This window comes from Muntiacus reevesi, chromosome 1, assembly GCF_963930625.1.
Source record: "Muntiacus reevesi chromosome 1, mMunRee1.1, whole genome shotgun sequence".
NCBI classification, from domain to species: domain Eukaryota; kingdom Metazoa; phylum Chordata; class Mammalia; order Artiodactyla; family Cervidae; genus Muntiacus; species Muntiacus reevesi.
Genome location: NC_089249.1, coordinates 159612257 through 159633338, shown reverse-complemented (window position 1 = coordinate 159633338; position 21082 = coordinate 159612257). Strand labels below are relative to the sequence as shown.

Genomic DNA, 21082 nt, shown 5'->3' with positions numbered 1-21082 from the left:
GAGTAAGAGGGTCCATTTCTCTTCACAGCCTCTATAGCACTTATTGTTTATAGATGTTTTGATGATGGCCATTCTGACTGGTGTAAGGTGATATTTCATGGTCGTTTTGATCTGCATTTCTCTAATAATTAGCAATACTGAGCATCTTTTCATGTGCCTGTTGTTCATCTTCATGTCTTCTTTGGAGAAATGTTTATTTAGGTCTTCTGCCTATTTTTTTTTTATTAGACCATTTGCTTTTTTCATATTAAACTATAGGAGCTGTTTGTATATTTTGGAAATTAACAAACCCTTGAATATTAAGATATGTGTGTGAGGTACTGTGGTGGAGGAGGAAGGAGAAAATTCATTGCTTAAGCAAGAAAAAGAGCAATGTGATTTTAAAACCTGGTAAGTTTCTACTCTAAAAAATGTTACCACTTATCCCTTAAAGGTATGCAGCTGCTTTCCCTGCTGGAATATCTCACATATAAATTAAGTCATTTTTCCCCATGTAGAAATTTTATTATGATTTTATATCTATTCTAACTTACAGTGCTATACAGCTTTTTAGGTGAGGCTATCTTTTGTTCCTCTAAATAATATAGATTAAAAATAAATTACCTGTAGAAATCAACACCAGCAATACTTATTACTGCTGCACTTCACAAAAGCTGTACCACAGAAAAATTACACAGATGTTTATTGATAATATATACATGTTCATAATTATAAACTTAACTACTTAATGTGTAAGCTATGAATAACTTCCTGAAATGGATCTTTTTATTATTATTGACTTTGTAATTTCATTTCTTTCACATAAAGTAGTACTTAGGATGGTGACTGTAGTCTTGAAGACTATCTACACACAAATTATGCATTTATTAGAAAATGTGTAGGCTAAAACTATGGGGCTCAACTGTCAGAATCTATGATAATTTCTGGGTAAACATTTGTATAATTAAGATATACCAACACTGAAGGACCCTATAAGACTTTATCCAATTTTTGAAAATCTAAATATTCAAATAAATATAATATTTCTACATACAAGAGAAAAACTATCAATGCTTCTTTTCCATCAATCAAGTCAGATTTCCCTGAGAAGACACAATCCTCCTTTAAGTTCTACCAGACAGAGACATGAATTTAAAATATGATGATGGGTCAACATCTTAAAATTATTAGTAAATTATAGTTGTACCATTCTTATACCATCTGCAGATTCCTGAGTAAGTATTTTCCCAAGGTTTATACTACCACTATTTCCATGGGCTCCTTAGACAGGTTAAAATGCAGATGCTTAAAACATCTGAACTCTATTACCTTCATAATACTGAGAGAACAGAAAAGTCTATTCACAGAGCTTCAAACTTACAGATGTCCATGAAAAGACTAATTTATAATTTTCCCCTTTAAAAGGAGCAATACCTCTGATTCAGTACTGTCTTGTAAAAGAAATGTATCCTTTGAGCATAACAAGCTACAGTCCTCCCATTTCTTTACATCAAGCTGGGAAACTTTTAGTTCTAATTCAAAGTCAGATGTTTTCTACAGAGCATCTGTGTTTTAACCAGTCCATGACTTCCCATTACCAGGTTCCATGTGGAAAGTAATCAGAAGTCACTGAATATAAACACTCTTTGTACAAAGTCTTTGTTGTTTATTTTCTTTCAATTTTTTTCTTTTATGTTGTGTTTTCTTTATTTTTAAATTTACTTATATAAGTAATAAAATATTTAAAATACTTCATGTTTACCTTGTTTAAATCCGTTTATGAATCTTTTCTTTAAAAGAATGTTTAAAAGAAATACCCTAACTTCCCTTACTTCCTAAAGCATCGGCCTTCAGTAACTTTCCAATTCTGAAGTTTTAACTATGGCTTGGATGTAGTAAGGAAATAAATAAGAATTTTTAATAGTAGCACTGAGTAATTATATTGAGGGCTTTTAAAAGTAATTTTATTTATTTACTATTTTTGGCTGTGCTGGACATCCCTTGCTGCTCAGGCTCTTCTCCAGCTGTGGTGAGCGAGGGCTACTGGCAACCTGCGGAGCATGAACTTCTCATTGCACTGGCATCTCTTGCTGCAGAGCACCGGCTCTAGGACACATGGGCTCAGTAGCTGCGGCTCCCAGGCTCTAGAGCACAGGCGCAGTAGTTATGGCGCATGCGCTTAGTTGCTCCAAGGCATGTGGTACCTTCCAGGATCAGGGACCGAACCCATGTCTCCTGCACTGGCAGGCAGATTCTTTCCCACTGATCCACCAGTGAAGCCCCTATATTGAATTTGAAGTGAAATTATAAAGTGAAGAACATGATTACTGTCTTGCTATATACAAATCATTTTTTTGCTTATCTCTTGGTAATAGTTTTATAAAACCTATCATCTAGATCGTCACATTCTCACATTTTAGGTTTAAGAGGTGAGGAATGGTTCTCTAACTTTACATACTAAATGATGGTTTAGGACTTCCCTAGTGGTCCAGTGGTTAAAACTCTGTGCTCCCAACACAGGGCACACGTGTCTGATCTCTGGTGGGGGAAGATAATGCATGATGCAGCCAAAAAAATTAACAGTGGTTCATGGCAAGATACAAAACTCAGAATGATAAAGAATGGAATATTCTTCTCTTTCACCCTCACTAGCATAAATTAAAATCAGAAAAATAAAGATTACACAACTCATGTTTCTCAAACAGCATTACTTAAAAATGATTAATTCCTTATCCTACCTTCATCTATGAAATCCAATGTAAGAATCAGAAAATATGCTTAAATATATTCTTTCTCCAGTCCCTAAAACTATCATACAAGAGCTCATCATCCTAAGAAGCATGCCAACTCTCATACTGTAGAAGAAAAAGATCTAATTTAAACATGACCTGGATCACTCACAACATCTGATTTCATTTAGAACTTGACATTATAGTCACTTTCAAAATACATATTTCTTTAAAACTCTTCTCTCTCAATTGCCCCTTCAAAGTTTGAAAATTCTTTCAAATACAGTATCTCTTACTATAAACTGACTACTTAAATTGAAACTTTTCAATTCAAAATATTTAAACAAGAAACTTAAAAATTTATATAAACTCATAAAAAGAATATGATCTACAGATGAATAAAGAAATGCCTATATTCATTTTCATGTTTTCAGAATTAAAGTTGCACACCTTAATTACCTGTTATTCAACTCATTATTACAAATATGTACAGAAACACACAAAGGAATATCCTCAAATAAACAAAACTTTCTCAAATCTACTGTTTCTGTATTCTGACACAGGATAAACTTAGATAAATTTACATTTCACATTTGCAAAACAAATTGTGGTATATGTTGCTTTAAAAAGAAACAGGATTCAGTGATTCTCGATAATCAAAAGTAGGTTGCTTTATATGAAACACCACAATGTGCTACTCTTCAAATGAAAAAAAAAAAAATTCAAATATGTCAGTTTTACCTGGGGAGAAGAGAGCTAGATGTTTGGGTTTCCTGTTTATGTGTGTTCCTGGGTCTGTTTAATTCTAAAAACAGCCTCTCTCCAACTCCTTTCAAAAATCAATATTTTTTCAGTAAATATGAGCATATACTGTATAATAAAAGGCATAAAGATAATGTGTACTTCCAAAGTGCTACAACAGTCCAAATTTTAAAAAAAAATCAGTGTTTAAATTTCCCTACATAGCAAGTCAATGTTAAACAATGTCATTTTTTCCCCTTTCTCCCGATCCATTCCACAAATCAGGACTACTGAATTTGTATATTTAATAAGATGAACAAACTGACTAGAAGCTCTGGAGCAATAAAAGAAAAAGAAATCCTTTTTATTTCCCCACAAACAAAAAGATAAAACAAAAGCAAATATGAAGATTTGTTAATTTGAAAAACCCAACGTGACCAGCTTTTGATTTACCCCATTCTGACAAGGAAGACAGACCCCACCCCCACTCCAGATTGTGCCTTTTTTTTTCCTTGGGTGGGGGTGTGGAGAAGAAGCTGTCACATTTCCATCTTCGGGTATTGTTAAGTCCACAGCCTAGATTCCCAAGTATCACTGGTCCAGGGGAAAAAAACATTAAAGCAGATAATTAAAACTGTCTGAAATGCACAGTATTTTGCTGAGGCTTTTTCCCCATTTTTAAAGTTAATTATACTCAGCGTCAATCTGCAAAGACTAGATTGCCTTTGACAGCCTGTCCCTCAAACGTTCCCTGTAAGACCGCTTGCTCCAGATTCACTAACAGTTCGCTCCTCTCTAAACTTAAATTAGAAAAACGCATTCAGAAATGATTACGTCCAGAAAGCCATACTTCCCCATCCTTTTTGCTTTGGCGTGGGGTGCAGAACGAGGAATAAAAAAGAGATCTATTCGCTCTTCAAACAAAAAGAAATGGGGGTAGTGGGGGAAAGAGCAGCAGTGGACCTGACGAAATGTTGAGAAAAGTTTTTTATGTGACTAGTTTGTCCTTTGGCAGAGGATAGTGAGTTGGGCAAAAAGCCGGGGTCCTGGCTCAGGGCTTGTGCAAGGAGAAGGCACCTGCGGAAGAGGAGGCCGGGGACCGGAGAGAAGCCGAGCGAGCACCTACCGACTTGCAGCACATTCTCCACGGAGCCGCTGTCCAGCAGACGGATGCCCCGGCGGAATGGTAGCCCCTCGCCGCCAACGCCGCCGGCCACTCCAGCCCCAGAGCCCAGTCCGGGGGACGCCCCCGCCACGGCGGCCCCGGGGGCGGAGCCGGCCGGAGCGGCGGCCCCGGGGGGTGGCGGCGGCCCCTCCTCGGCCGGCGAAGCCCCCGCGGCGCCGCCAGCCGCGCCGGCGCCAGGGCCGCCGCGGTACTGGAAGCTGGAGTACATGCAGATCTCCCGCTCATTCCGCGGGAAGGACCAGTAGACGATGCGGCGCTGCACGGGCTCCGGGATCCGCTCAAAGCGCTCCTCCACCCGTTCGTACGCCCACTTTTCTGCTACCGTCTTGGCGGCGCAGTCCAGCAAGGACTCGGGCTGCAGGTGGGGGCGGGCCCCCGGGGGTAGGCAGCTGCCGCCGACGCCCCCCACCCCGCCGCCGGCCGCCCCGGGCGAACCGCGAGGGTGGTGAGCCTGCGGACTGGGCCACGAGCACAGGCGCTTGGCCGGAGACACCGGCGACGGCGAGAGCAGTTCCTCTCGCTCACCTCCTTCCGCCATTGCTGGGGACTGACTGACTGACTGAGGAGGCGGCGGCGGCACCGGCTGCGGCGGAGACCCCGGCCACGGCCACGCGCCCCGCGCAAGCGCCCAGCTGCGGCACCGGGGGGCGGGGCGAGCAAACCCGCGAGCCGGCCGGCCCGAGTGGGGAGCCTGGGCCGGTCCGGTGCGCGCGCCGCGAGGGCCGGCAGGGGCTGCCTGAGGACGAGCGGGAGGCGGCGCGCGCTGTCCGGGCCGCCGCGAGCGCGAGGAGGAACGGGAGCGAGCGCGGGCTGGCGGCGCGCGCCAGGCGCAGACGGCCCAGAACGCGCACCGAGCGCTCGCGCCGGGCCGACTTCCACCTAGGGGACACCCAGGGACGAGGAGCGCCCGGCACCCTAGCCAGCCCGCGCGCCTCCGACCCACCTGCAGCCTGGAGGGAAAGGAGTGGACTGTGCGGCCAAGTGCAACGGCCCGGAACGAGTATTGCGCGAAGCCGCAAGCAAAGTGCTAGGCTTGCGGGGCGGAGGAAGAGAACTCAAAATCAAGGGTCCTCTGGTAGATGGACCAGATGGGCGACGGCCACAGAGGAGCGAATGATCTGGCAGAAAGACGCTAGGAAGACGCTAGGGGGGAAAATCGGAAAGTTCCATTGATGAAAACTCGCCTCACACCACAGCAATGTAGAATAGTCAGCGGTCCGCTCCAGAGCCAGGCAAAGTCGCGTCAGCCCCTGACTGGACAATGGGGTGCCAAGATCTCACCGCCACGGCAGCTACACCCTCCGTGAGTTTTGAAGGGTTTTAGAACCTTGCATCCTAGGGAACAAAACACTTTCGTGCGGTTTTTAGTACAATTCCTTAATCACCTGAGTCCAGTCTCAATTAGGGCTTTATATATTCCTCACTTGGCTCAGTCTTCTGCACATTCATATTAATTATAACAAGTAACACACATATTTTTATATATTTGTGTAATGGTCCGTCAAGTCAAAGCTATCTTTTTTCTAGTAGTCATGTATGGGTGTGAGAGTTGGACTATAAAGAAAGCTGAGCGCCAAAGAATTGATGCTTTTGAACTGTGGTGTTGGAGGAGACTCTTGAGAGTCCCTTGGACAGCAAGGAGATCCAACCTGTCCATTCTGAAGGAAATCAGTCCTGAATATTCACTGGAAGGACGGATGCTAAAGCTGAAACTCCAATACTTTGGCCACCTGGAGAGATCTGCCTCATTTGAAAAGACCCTGGTGCTGGGAAAGATTGAAGGCAGTAGGGAAGGGGGACGACAGAGGATGAGATGGTTGGATGGCATCACCGACTGGATGGACATGAGTTTGAGTAAGCTCAGGGAGTTGGTGATGGACAGGGAAGCCTGGCGTGCTGTAGTCCATGGGGTAGCAAAGAGTCGGCTATGACTGAGCCACTGAACTGAACTGTGATGTCCAACTGCCTGTGCCCTCCATGAGAGCAAAGATCATGTCTGTTTTCTTCTTGATAATTTATACTCTGACACAGCAACTTTACCACTAACCCCTCCATAAACAATACTAAGTTGTAAGTGACGGTATGTTGGTCAGTCAAGAAAACTTATTTCAGGTTGCAGACAAATTAATCTCTAAAACATTAAAATGTTCCAAAAACTGTACTGAGAGTTCCTTCAATTGTGTTCTCCCTCCAAAATGAACGAGTTCTAGAGTGTAGTATAAAATAAGGATTAGAAAAGAGTAAATGACTGGAGATGGACAGGGACCAAAGTAGTTTGATTTTGCTATAATCTCAGAATTTAAAGGGGCTTCCCTTGTGGTTCAGCTGGTAAAGATTCTGCCTGCAATGCGGGAGATCTGGGTTTGATCCCCAGGTTGGGAAGATCCGCTGGAGAAGGGGAAGGCTACCCTGTCCTTCTGTCCTAGAGAATTCCATGGACTGTATAGTCCATGGGGTTGCAAAGAGTCAGACACAACTGAGCGATTTTCACTTCACTTCAGAATTTAAAAAGTATAGCTATAGAATTACAGAATTACAGTGTAAATCACACTTGCTACTTGTATGATGCTAATCATGTTATTTGTAAAAGGGAGGTAGTAATGATAAATGATAACTTACACATAAAATTTACTAGAAGTAATTCAAATCTAGTGTTTATTCGGTGTAGTAGATAACATGTTTATATCTGTAAATGGATTTATATCTGCAAATATCTAAATGAATTATTGTGAAGTAGCATAAACCCTTGTTGTTTAGTCACTAAATCATGTCTGACTCTTTGCCACCCCACAGACTGTAGCCTGCCAGGCTCCTCTGTCCATGAGATTTCCCAGACAAGAATACTGGAGTGGATTGCCATTTCCTTCTCCAGGGGGTCTTGCTGACCCAGGGATAGAAGCCAAGCCTCCTCTCAGCAGGGGGATTCTTTACTGTTGAGCTACCGTGGACGCCAGCATAGTCCCTTGCTGTGCTGTGCTTGGTTGCTCAGTCGTGTCCGACTCTTTGTGACCCCAGGGACTGTAGCCCCCCAGGCTCCTCTGTCCATGGGAATTCTCAGGCAAGAATACTAGAGTGGGTTGCCATGCCATCCTCCTCCAGCGGATCTTCCCAACCCAGGTATCAAATCCACATCTCCCGCATTGCAGGCAGATTCTTTACCAGCTGAGCCACCAGAGAAGCCCAGCATAATCCCTCAACCCCCTTAAATCTGGTACCACAATTACAGACTTTCATGGCACCCATTCTTTTCCTTCCTAGAACTTATCAGAGTTTATTTTGAGGGTGAGTATTTCTTTAATGCCTTTCTCCCTAACTAGATTATGAGCTAATGTAAGAGCAGGAAATATTTCTATGTAAAGGCCTATCTCTAACACTCACTGTAATGCTACATATATTATTATTGTTGATCAGTCAATAAAGTCGCATAAGACTCTGCGACCCCATCGACTGCAGCACACCAGGCTCCCCTGTCCTTCACTGTCTCCTGAAGTTTGCTGAAATTCATGTCCACTGAGTCAGAGATGCTAGCTAACCACCTCATCCTCTGCCGACCCCTTCACCTTTTGCCTTCAGTCTTTCCCTCATCAGGGTCTTTTCCAGTGAGTTGGCTCTTTGCATCAAGTGGCCAAAGTATTGGAGTTTCAGCTTCAGTATCAATCCTGCCAATGAAAATTTAGGGTTGATATCCTTTAGGATTGACTGGTTTGATCTACTTGCAGTCCAAGGGATTCTCAAGAGTCTTCTTCAGCATGCTGCTCAAAAAAAAATTTGCTTTCTGAATCAATGAATATGTTTGAGTAAATATCTGATTTACTCAACAGCTGGAAAATATGGTTAATAGAGGTTGGGACATAAGAAGATATATTACTTAAACATTTATTAAGAGTCAAGTTTGTTTCTTACAAGTTTAACTAGGTGTTTTTCCTTATCTGGAGGACATCAAAATTTATAGAAAAGTACAAAGAATAGCATAATCTATACCCATATATTCTCCACTCAGAATTAATAATTATTACTTAATATAGCAGAAATCCACTTTAACTGCCTCCATATAGCATCCCCAGGAGCAAGTACAACTTGAGTTTGGAGTCCATTTTTAAATTATGTGTGTGTGCATATGTAACATTGTTTTGTGTATATTTCATTTAATTAAATGATATCACAGCTGCCTACTGTCACATTGGTAACTTTCTTCTTCCAGTGCATACTGTTTAGTTACCAATTAAATTTGGTAATATGTAATTGAATTTGTAAATATTTAGATGATGGGTAAGATGAATTTTCCTTCTTTGTTTTTGTTTTCCAATTTTTTTCTTAGCTCTCTGTGTACTTTTTAAACCTTCTATATAAATCTTATAATCTACTCTGTTTCCAAAATTCCTTCAGGAGTTCTTCTTGGAATTACATTAAATTTATAGATTAATTTGGGGTCAACTATAACTGTTTTCATAAATATAATGTATCTTTGCATTTATATGAGTGCTCCTTGCCAATTTTTTTAAATGAACTATTTTATTATTACTCTTATATTTATTTTGTGACCCTAGTGATTGATAGATCTTTTCCAAAATATCATTAAACAAGAAATAATCTCATCTCTGGCAGCTTAACATCAAGTTAATGAGATATGATAAAAACATGTGCAAAGTTAACTAACAGTAAAAGACTGTAATGATACCAAAAAAGTAATAGCTTCAGAAGATTGTCAGGTGATTTGAACAAGCACTGATTATTTTGGGAATCAGAAGAAAGATCAGTTTGGGTAAAACTTGTGCTCTACTGTAGTCTTATTTCATCTAGGTCTTGGAGAATGAATAGGATTCAAATATGCCCAGAAGCTTAGGTAAGGGATTTCAATTATGTTGAATAACTTCAGCAAAAGCCCAAAAACTGAAAAGTACAGAACATTCATGGAACAGTTAAAAATAAATATTTGTATATAAAAATGGGAAATAAAGATTAGAAATACCTTTTAAAGCCAAATTATGGGTAATATTAAATGCCAGGTTAAGGAACACGAAGTTAAGTATATAGTATGGGCAACAGGGAACCAAGATAGTGAAGGTTGTTAGACATCTATATAGCATGATAGCACTGAATGTAACCTATGTTTTTCACATCTCTCCCCTCGTTAGTATGCTTTGTGTGTTACTCACTCCGTCGTGTCCAACTCTTTTCAATCCCATGGACTGTAGCCCACCAGGCTCCTCTGTCCATGGAATTCTCCAGGTGAGAATACTGGAGTGGGTAGCCATTCCCTTCCCCAGGGGATCTTCCCGACCCAGGGATCAGCCCCAGGTCTCCTGCATTGTCAGAGGATTCTTTACCATCTGAGCTGTGAGGGGAGCCCCAGTGTGCGTTGTACTTAGCACATAATAGACCTTCAATAAATGTTCCATGAATGAATGAATTGTCTGGCTGTGATGTGGTGAACCTATTCAAAGGGGAAAAAAAGAGACATAGAAACCTTTTAGGTACCTATTCCAATAATCTGGTCATGAATTGTAGTGGCCTCAATTCAGGTGACAGTAGGAAAAGAGAAATTTCTCTGAATAAACCGCGTCTGCCCTATTGTTTCTAAAAAATAATGATATAATGACATTGTACCTTAGAGTAGCAGGGTGACTTTTTTTTCCTGATAGCTCATGAAACTACATTCTGTGTTTTCTGATATATTTGCCATTTTTAAACAAATATAAATAAATAAGCTACTATTTGTGAGGAGGTGCGTCAGTGGTAAACAATCAGCCTGCCAATGCAGGAGACATGGGTTCAATCCCTGGATCAAGATTTCCTTGGAGAAGGAAATGGCTGCCCACTCCAGTATTCTTGCCTGGGGAAGCCTATGGACAAAGGAGCCTGATGGGCTACAGTCCATGGGATCACAAAAGAGTCGGACATGCTTAGCAATTAAACAACAACCAATAGTGAAGGATAGTAGATTGCTTAAGATAGCCTGGACGTTAAGAACAAAAGAAATTGGGATTTCCTTGGCAGTGGTTAAGACTCCACGCTTCCAACACAGAGGGTGCGGGATCGATCCCTGATTGGGGAACTATGATCTTACATGCCACAAAGGCACAACCAAAAAATAAAAACAAAAAAACTTCCAAAAGAAAAGAAGAATGAAAGAAACCATATGTGACCCTGAGCTGGAACCAGGGAAACCTAGAATTGGTACAGAGGAGGTTATAGGAAGGAGGAAAGAACATCTAATAATGATGATACTTAAAATTGATACAATGTTTTACAGTTTTCAGCTAGAAAATAAAGCATTCCTGAAGAAAATTGATGCTGACCAGGAATATTAATTTTATTCTAATTCCATGTGGGCCCTAAATTGCTGCTTGGTAACCCTGTTATTCATCTCCAATTGACTAGCATTTTTATTCCCATTTTATCTTTGTAGAAAGGCTCAGAAATATTGTGTCTTAATCAAGGTCACTAGTAAGCGAGTGACAGATCCAGAACTCAAATCCACCTTGTTGAATTCTGAGTCCAGTGAAGTTTCCTTTCTATACCATAGTTGTCTCACCCAAGAGCCAAAGTATTTTATAAGGATAGAATTAAAGTGACCATATATTCTCTCCTGGATAAGGACTCAAATTTGGCCTGAAGGGGGCTATCAGATTGATTAACTTAGAAGGGAACAAGCAATGAGATTTCTCAGTAATGCATGAGAACTATTCCATAGACTATACTTAAATAATTAAACTTTAGGAAATAAGAAGGAAAAAGAGGATAAGAACAGGAGGAAGGTGAAGGAGAAGAAGAAAGATGAAAAGGAAAAGCAGCAGTGACTTGTAGTAAGAAAGAGACCATAACACACTGGAAATATCAGCAGGTGGAATAATAATGAGACCCCAAATCAGGTCTTGTTTATCTGTGGTTTGTGTGGAGTAAATATGGAGGTCAGTGTCCCTGAGAGCTATGTGAGGTCACTGTTGACATCTGCCAGCTCTTTTCAAGATTAGCCTAAACATTGGTTCAGATTAAAATAATACCAGTTTGTTGATGTTAGCGTTATTGTTCTAACACTTTAAATACAAAAGTCAACATACAATGTGGGGCTTATAGTCTGTCTAGTTTAGGAAACAGACAAAAAAAATAAGCATATAAATATATAAATACAGATGGTAAAAACATGGCATATAAGATTTTGGGATATATGTAAAACGTGGCTGGGAATAGCAAGTACTGAAGATTAATTGGAACACAAAGATTGTGTGTTCCAATCTTTGAGAAACATTAAAGAGACTTGAGAAACATTGGGGAAAGCTTTAGACTGCTAACTTAAGGAGTTCTCTTTGCTTGGCAGAGGGAAGCCGGTGAAGGTGTTTTGAGCAGGAGAGTAGCATGAAAAAAAGGCCTGTTTGGGGGAGATTAATCAGACAAATGTCTGTGGGATCAATAGGAAGGAGAAATGGAGGCAGAGGATAAGTTAGAAGGCTATGGCAACATATGAGAAGGAGGTAGTAAATTCCTGTAGAGAACACACAACATCTAGACATCAAGGCTGAATTCTAGCCTGCACTCCATTCACCCAGCCCTGCACCTAAAGGGTTGCAATCTGGGTGCCTTTCAAATTCTCACGAAGGAACCATTTGGGTAGTAACCCTAGGCCTGTATTACCCTGTTTTATCGCTTCTCCTCTGGTGAGAGAACTGACCCATTTCAAAGAGACCAAAGTCTAAAGATACTTCTTTTATACCATTGCAATGTCCAGGGTGAAAACACAAATACCAAAATCAATGACCAGGAAGAATACATGACATTTTATGACAGTTCTTTTAATGTCAGGAAAATTTTGAGCCAATCTTAAAAACAAATCTTCAAAATTGCATTTGTGGAACATCCTCAACCCTTTAGGAATGGAACAAAAATCATAGGTGAGGGATAGAGTCAGGCTCAGAAATGGGGATTTAGGCATCATTTGAGAAATAAACTGTATGCAATCCAGAGTAATTTATGTGATAATGGACTTTATTCTGGTTTCAGTCTCAAAATGTAATGACAGACACCTATGCTCGATAATGCTAACTTTGAAAGCAAAAGTGAAAGTCACTCAGTTGTGTCTGACTCTTTGTGACCCCATGGACTATACAGTCCATAGAATTCTCCAGGCCAGAATACTGGAGTGGGTAGCCTTTCCCTTCCCAACCCAAGGATTGAAGCCAGGTCTCTCACATTGCAGGCGGATTCTTTACCAGCTGAACCATCAGAAGCCCAAGAATACTGGAGTGGGTAGTCTATCCCTTCTCCAATCAATCTTTCTGACCCAGGAATCGAACCGGGGTCTCCTTCCTTGCAGGCAGATTCTTTACCAGCTGAGCTACCAGGAAAGCAGATGCTAACTTTGAATATATATGAAATACTGATAAATTGGGGATAGGGAAAGATATTTGAGAAATGAAAGGAAAATCATGATTAAAACAATATTGAGGACTTTGCTGGTGGCACAGTGGATAGGAATCTGCCTGCCAATGCAGGGGACAGAGGTTTGATCCCTGGTCTAGGAAGATTCCACATGTGGTGGAGCAGCTAGGCCCATGTGCCACAACTACTGAAGCCCATGTGCCTGTGCTCCACAACAAGAGAAGCCACCACAATGAGAAGCCCATGCATCACAACTAAAGGGTAGCCCCTGCTAGCCACAATTAGAAAAAGCCTGTTGCAAAGCAACAAAGACCCAGCACAGCCAAAAATAAATATAAATAAATAAATAAAATTATTTTAAAAATTGAATTGATTGGCCCTATTACCCAACTCTACCATATTTCTTCCAGTAAAGAAAAACCATAAAATTAGAGTGATTTAGCTCCACGGGTAAGCCCCAGCTTGTCCGATGGATTGCAGTAATCCCCCACCCCATTCTAAAGTGATTCGTTCAGGGATAGGCAAGTGTAAGTCAGTCAATGTATGGCATTTCCCTTGCACTGGGGATTGGTTCAGGAATGGGCATAACCCACTAGGCCAATCAATGAGATGTGGTTTGCTGGCAACTTCCAGGAAAGAAATGTTCTCACTCTCTTCAAAGAGCTTGTGGGAGTAACTCTCTGAGTGCTCTGACATAGAAAAGGACATTGCTGATAGTATGCGATGAATACAAGGGTAAGCCAGGCTTCACTTGAAGGTGATACACCAGAAGGCTTATGAGAAACATAGAAAATAACTGGATTACTGATGTCATTCTTGAACAGATGAATCAAACCTATCTAATGCCCTCTATGTCTATCGACATCCAGTTACATGAGTCAATAAATCCCCTTTATAATTTTTCAGTATTTCTTGAGATATAATTTACATGCATTAAAATATACAACCTCTAAATGTACAGTTTATTGACTCTTTATATATGTACATACCTATGAGGCCATCACGCACATCAAAATATAGAATATTTCTGCCATTCCATAAAGTTCCTTTGTATCCCTTTTCAGTCAATATGAATTCCTGCCCGCCCCTCACCCACTGCCTCAGAGACACACATTATTCAAGTAGAATCCTATAGTATGAATTCCTTTGTCTGGCTTTTTTCACTAAGCATGTTTTTAAGAGTCATCTCTGTTATTCCCACATATCCGCAATTTGATCTGTCTTAATCCTGAGTAGTATTCCATTATACAAATGTACCACATGTCCATTTTTCTTTATCCATTCTCCCTTTGATGGACATTTGGCATGTGTGTTAGTCAAGAAGGATTAGATGTGTGGAACTTTATTAGAAGTTAAGCTTTATAGGGAACACAGAGAGGAAACCATGAACTAGGGGAAGACCGTGCGAGCTATCAGGGCTCCCCCGGTGGCTCAGCGGTAAAGAATCCATCTGCAATTCAGGAGATGTGGGTTCGATCCCTGGGTCAGGAAGATACCCTGGAGGACGGCATGGAAGCCCACTCCAGTATTCTTGCCCGGAGAATCCCGTGGACAGAGAGCCTGGTGGGCTATGGTCCATAGGGTCACACAGAGTCAGACACAGCTGAAGCGACTCAGCATGCTCACACGCACATGAGAGCCATCAGAACTCTATACTGGAGAAGAAGAAAGGAAAAGAAGGAAGATTGAGTGGAAGGGTCTTAGACTGCCATTCAATTCTAAGAATGTCAGGCAAAACCGGTCACCCATCAGAAAGGTCCTGTATCTCCTGGGATCAGGTCTGCCTTATTATCTCTTTTACACTCAGTCAGAAGAGCAACCTGTGGAAATCATGGCCTTTGAGTGAACATGGGGATGGATTTTAGAGCACAGTAGTCAAGATGGTTAATAAAGATCACAGTGTAATCTTCTCGGATCACAGAGATCCGAGAATAGCGTTTTTATGGCTTCCACAGTCTACCCGTTATTTCAGATTTACTTCTCCTTGCAGGATTGGGGAACATACCTTCCATAGTTCTCTTTCTGAGAGGAAACTCAGAAGAGAAAGGTTGACTGGGTGAGGTACAACCTTCATTGCTACAACTGATCCTGGGGCCACAGCTAGTATTTATTTTCTCCCTCCTCTACCTATCCATTCTGAATTTGCCCCACCCTCAGTTATCACCTCAGAGCTGCTTAGTGGTGTGACTAAACCTACAGTCCTTAGGATTCTGAGCCCTTAGTAATCATACCTTTCTCAGGCCAGGATGGTTTCATGTGTCTAGTCACAGTTACAGTGGGGCAAGGGAGTACCAGGAGGCACCCACATAGATCTCTTGGATTCTATGTGTTTCCTCCCTGACCCCACTGTGTAAAAGGAACACCATCTCTTTCTGCTGAAGGGTCAGTGACTCCTGCCAATATTGTGACTCCTCACCCGCTGGTCTCTGGACACTAGTCTCTGGTGCCCTGGTAGGAGCTGTAGTTTGTGGTGCAGTGGACCAGGGCCTTTAATCCTGCAGAACCTACTGTTGTGAAGACAGAAAATGCACAATCCCCAGAAGGTCACTGGGAATGATTATAAGTGGGACCACTCCTGCTTCTATTCCTTGGTTTCAGGACATCTGTCTTCTTCCTAATAAAGACACAGCACTATATGCGAGCATGTGTACTAAGTTGCTTCAGTTGTGTCCGACTCTTTGCGACCCGATGGACTGTAGCCCGCCAGGCTCCTCTATTCATAGGATTCTCCAGGCGAGAATACTGGAGTGGGTTGTCATGCCCTCTTCCAGACGATCTTCCCAACCCAGGGATTGAACTCACATCTCTTAAGCCTCCTGCATTGGCAGGCAGGTTCTTTACCACTAGCACCACCTGGGAAGCCCACAGCACTATATAAAGGTCCCTAATTTGATGCACACACAGCATTGAAGGATGGCACCCATCCCTTCAGAATGTCTCTGGGGACTTCAGAATTGTCTCTGGGGGCTTCTCTGGTGGTACAGTGGCTAAAACTCTGTGCTCCCAGTGCAGGGGGCCAGGGTTCAATCCTTGGTAAGGAAACTAGATCCCACATGCTACAACTAAGAGTCCATATGCCTCAACTGAAAGATCCTGCATGCTACAACTAAGCTCTGGAACAGCCAAGTAAGCAAATATTTCTTTAAAAAAGAATGTTATGGAAAAAAAAAAAAAGAATGTTATGGGGCTTCCCTGGTGACTCAGTGGTAAAGAATCCACCTGCCAGTGCAGGAGATGTTGGTTTGATCCCTGGTCTGGAAAGATGCCACATGCAGAGGAGCAACTTAGCCCATGCATCACAGGTATTGAGCCTGTGCTCTAGAGCCCAGGACACAAAAACTGAGCCCATGTCCCGCAACTACTGAAGCCTGTGCACCTAGAGCCTGTGCTCCACAACAAGAGAAACCACCATGATGAGAAGCCAGAGCGCCGTAACTGAAGAGTAGCCCCATGCTCGCTGCAACTAGAGAAAAGCCCATGCATCAACAAAAACCCAGCACAGCCCAAAATAATAAATAATTTTTTTAAGAAAAGAATGTTATCTCTAAGCTGAGCAGTTTAAATGCATCTGTAGAAGGCCTTTCTAGCATTCTATGAGGCTGGCTGCTTCTGGATGATGTGTTATCTGATATGGCCGGTGGATTCCACGGTCAAATCAGATGATTCTGACACAACTTTTGCTATAAAGTGGGTCTCCTGTTTAAGTGGTATTCTGTGTGAGATTCCATGCCTGTAGATCAGGGATTCCATAGCCCCTGAGTAGCGGTTATTGGCTGAGGTCTGTGGGCAGGTACGACAAATCTGCATGTAGAATAGGAATCTATTCCTCTGAGAACAAACTCCTGACTCTCCTAGTATGGAAGGGAGTCTTATATATTTGATCTGCCAGAAACCAGTTAGTCTCTGAAAACCAGTGCCATATCGGGGGCTTGGCTCTTCATCTTGATCAGAAACAGGTTGAACACTCAAAGAGACAAAGGCTAGATCAACCTTGGTAAGGACCTGCCATTGGGCCTGTATGTAGTCTCAATTCTGCCACAATCAACATCACTCTTTTGTGTTCCCATCATGCTAGTTGTGGGATAGCCAATGACAAAGGCTGGCTAACTAACCAAGTCATTTTGTCTGCTTCAATGTTCAGTGTCTCTTTCACAATATATGCTTTCTGGTGCTATGTAATAAAAAAAAAAAAAATTGTTTTCCTTCTAAGCTCCTGACCGGATTGCCCATGCTAAGGCCACTGCCCAGGAATCTCTATATATTTTCACCTCTCTAACCCCTTCTCTCATCCTCACAAAGCAGACAACCAGATGCACCGCTCCCAGCTCTACTCATTTGGAATATATTTCCTCTCCATCATTTTTCAGGGCCACTGCTGAATATGACTATAATGAAATCATTATCCATTTTTGGCGTTCACCCACATTCCAAGCAGACTCACCCATAAACCAGGCTCAGGCTTTTTCTTTCTCTTTCAACTATTGTGTTGGACCTCCTTCTCCTCATAGAGTCATAGGAGCAAGCTCAGAGAAGGGCAATGATGCAACCATGGTAGGTATATGAGGGCCTGAACTTCCTGCTCACGCTCTCAGGCTCCTAGAGTCCTAAATGTACCATTTCCATCTTACAATAGACACATGCTGGGTATGTCAGAATTTATGACTTGGCCTTTCCAACAAAATCTAGCTCATAAAGGAAAGTTCCGTACTCAAAGTTACATAGCACCCCATAGTCTAGTGTGTATCCAGTAATGCATCTGGTGCTGTTTATCACAGGATGTATAATCCTCTCCTGTGAGTTGCATGCCCTTGTTCCAGAATTTCAAGGCCTGTATTATGATTCTAGTACTGGGGCTTGCCATAAACTCCGTATTAAATCTTTTCTCACTATTGACAGCTCCACCTGGACCTGTTGAATCATACAACCCAAGCATCAAGGCTGCCTACTCTACAGTTTGAACCTGCTTCAGGCCCTTTCCTACTTTAGGTCCCGTTGAAAGCCAGCTGCATTCAATGCTACCTCAGCATACAGGCTAAAATAGCATTCTTAGGTATGGAATATGTTACCTTCAGAACCTGATGGAGCCTACCAGGCTCTGTACTTTTTTTGTGTGTTAGAAAATACAAGAAGCAGCAATTTTGTCTTTCACTTGGAGGAGATATCCTGGGATGCCCTGAAACTGGGCCCCAAAATGCCTTCCAAAGTGGCATGTCCCTGATTTGCAACAGAGTTTATCTCTCACCCTTTGTTTTATCCTCATCCTAGTAACTTAGTGCTCATTCTGTTCCATTAGCATAATGTCATCAATGTAATAAATGATTGTGATACTCTTTGAGATTGTCAGGATCATACTGCATTATGATCCTGGGCAGAAAACAGCATAGCCCCAAAGCAAAACTATAAATAATTGTGATGGTTAATTCTATGTGTCAACTTGACTAGACCACTGAGTGTCCAGATATTTAGTCAAACATTATTCTGGCTGTTTTTATGACAGTGTTTTTGGATGATATTAACATTTAAATAAGAAGACTGACTAAAACAGATTGCCATCCCTAATGTATGTAGGCCTCAATCAATCATTTGAAGACCTGAATAGAACCGAAAGTCTGACCTTCCCCCAAGTAAGAGAGTTCTGTCCTGTCCAACTACCTTTGAACCAGGACATTAACTTTTTCCCTGTCTTTGGACTCCAGTTGAAGCATCAGCTCTTCCTGGGTCTAGAGCCTGGACACTTTCAGATAAGAACTACAACATTTGCTCTCCTGGGTTTCCAGCTTGCTGATTCACCTTGCAGATCTTTTGTTGTTGTTCAGTTGCTAAGTCATGTCTGATTCTTTGTGACCCCATGGACTATGGCACTCTAAGCTTCCCTGTCCTTCACTACCTCCCAGACTTTGTAAAATTCATGTCCATTGAGTTGGTGATGCCATCTAATCATCTCATCTTCTGCTGCCCTCTTCTTCTTTTGCCTTCAATCTTTCCCAGCATCAGTGTGTTCCAATGAGTCAGCTCTTCATATCAGATGGCCAAGGTATCGGAGCTTCAGTTTCAGCATCAGTCCTTCCATTGAATATTAAGGAATGATTTCCTTTAGGATTGACTGGTTTGATCTCCTTGCAGCCCAACGGAATCTTAAGAGTCTTCTCTAGCATCACAATTCAAAAGCATCAGTTTTTTTGGGTTCAGTTTTCTTCATGGTCCAACTCTCACATCCATACATAACTACTGGAAAAACCATAGTTTTGACTATATGGACCTTTGTCAGCAAAATGATGTCTCTGGTTTTTAACATACTGTCTAGGTTTGTCATAGCTTTTCTTCCAAGGAGCAAGCATCTTTTAATTTCATGAATGCACTCACCATCTGCAATGATTCTGGAGCTCAAGTAAATCAAATCTGTCACTGTTTCTACATTTTCCCCTTCTATTTGCCATGAAGTGATGGGACTGGATGCCAAGATCTTCATTTTTTGAAAGTTGAGCTTTAAACCAGCTTTTTCACTCTCCTCTTTCACCTTCATCAAGAGGCTCTTTTGTTCTTCATTTTCTGCCATTAGGGTGGTATCATCTGCATACCTGAAATTGTTGATATTTCTCCCAGAAATCTTGATTCCACCTTGAGATTCATCCAGCCCCACATTTCGCATGATGTACTCTGTGTATAAGTTAAATAAGCAGGGTGACAATAAACAGCCTTGACGTACTCCTTTCCTGATTTGGAACCAGTCCGTTGTTCCATGTCCAGTTCTAACTGTTGCATCTTGACCTGCATACAGGTTTCTCGGGAGACAGGTGAGGTGTTCTGGTATTCCCATCTCTTTAAGAATTTTCCACAGTTTGTTGTGATCTATACAATCAAAGACTTTAGCATAGTCAATGAAGCAGAAGTAGATGTTTCTCTGGAACTCTCTTGCTTTTTCTATGATCCAGCTAATGCTGGCAATTTGATCTCTGGTTCCTTTGCCTTTTCTAAATCCAGTTTGTACATCTGAAAGTTCTCAGTTCACATACTACTGAAGCCTAACTTGGAGGATTTTGAGCATTACTTTGCTAGCATGTGAAATGAGCACAACAGTATGGTAGTTTGAACATTCTTTGACATTGCCCATTTTGGGGATTGGAATGAAAACTGACCTTTTCCAGTCCTCTGACCACTGCTGAGTTTTCCAAATTTGCTGGCATAGTGAGAGCAGCACTTTCACAGCATCATCCTTTAGGATCTGAAATAACTCAGTTGGAATTCCCATGCATACAAAAAGCAAAACTTTGATTCTAATTTTTACATCATAGCCTCTTCAGATAAAATATTCAATTGCTTAAGAACATTATAAAATTTTTATTTTCTAGTGTTCCTCTTACATAATTGTTCACATGGAGGTGGTCTGTATTGTATATATAATATTTAAATCATGTCGATAATGCCACTTATCATGTTTTAAAAAGAGTCCACAAAAATCTTGTCACCTTAAAAAAAAAAAATCTTGTCACCTTATGTATTTACACCTCTTATACAAAGACTGACCATATGCAGCTTTTTTTGGTTAGATGCTACATCTGAAGACTCATGGCAAGTTAAAACAAAATCAATCAAAAAAAAAAAAAACTGTGAATTTAATTTGAAACTGTATATGGTATAATATATATGCTAGGAATTTGATATTTGAAGAGAAGAAAATAATCGGCCCTTCATATCTGCATATCCATGGATTCAATCTAAGGATGGAAAATATTTGGAAAAAAAATTCCATGAAATTCCAAAAAATAAAACTTAAATTTGCCACTCATATGCAACAACTTACATAGTACTTAACATTACATTCAGGCTTCCCTGGTGGCTCAGACAGTAAAGAATCTGCCCGCAATGTGGCAGACACGGGTTCAATTCATGGGTCAGGAAGGTCCCCTGGAGAAGGAAAAGGCCACCCACTCCAGTATTCTTGCCTAGAGAATTCCATGGACAGAAAAGCCTGGCTGGCTACAGTCCATGGGGTTGCAAAGAGTCGGACATGACTGATCGACTACACTATACTACTACTGCTAGCTTTGTTCATACTAATGCTTCCTAAGGC

The 21082-nt window shown here is 41.6% G+C and overlaps 1 protein-coding gene across 1 annotated transcript in view; it reads right to left on the bottom strand.

Annotated features, from left to right (window-relative positions):
- Positions 1–5173, bottom strand: part of ZSWIM5 (zinc finger SWIM-type containing 5) — a 159783-nt gene extending 154610 nt beyond the window's left edge. The window contains exon 1 of the mRNA XM_065929376.1: positions 4576–5173. Coding sequence (XP_065785448.1) covers positions 4576–5173 — 598 coding nt within the window. The remainder of the gene's footprint in view (positions 1–4575) is intronic.
- Between the last annotated feature and the right edge of the window lie 15909 nt (positions 5174–21082).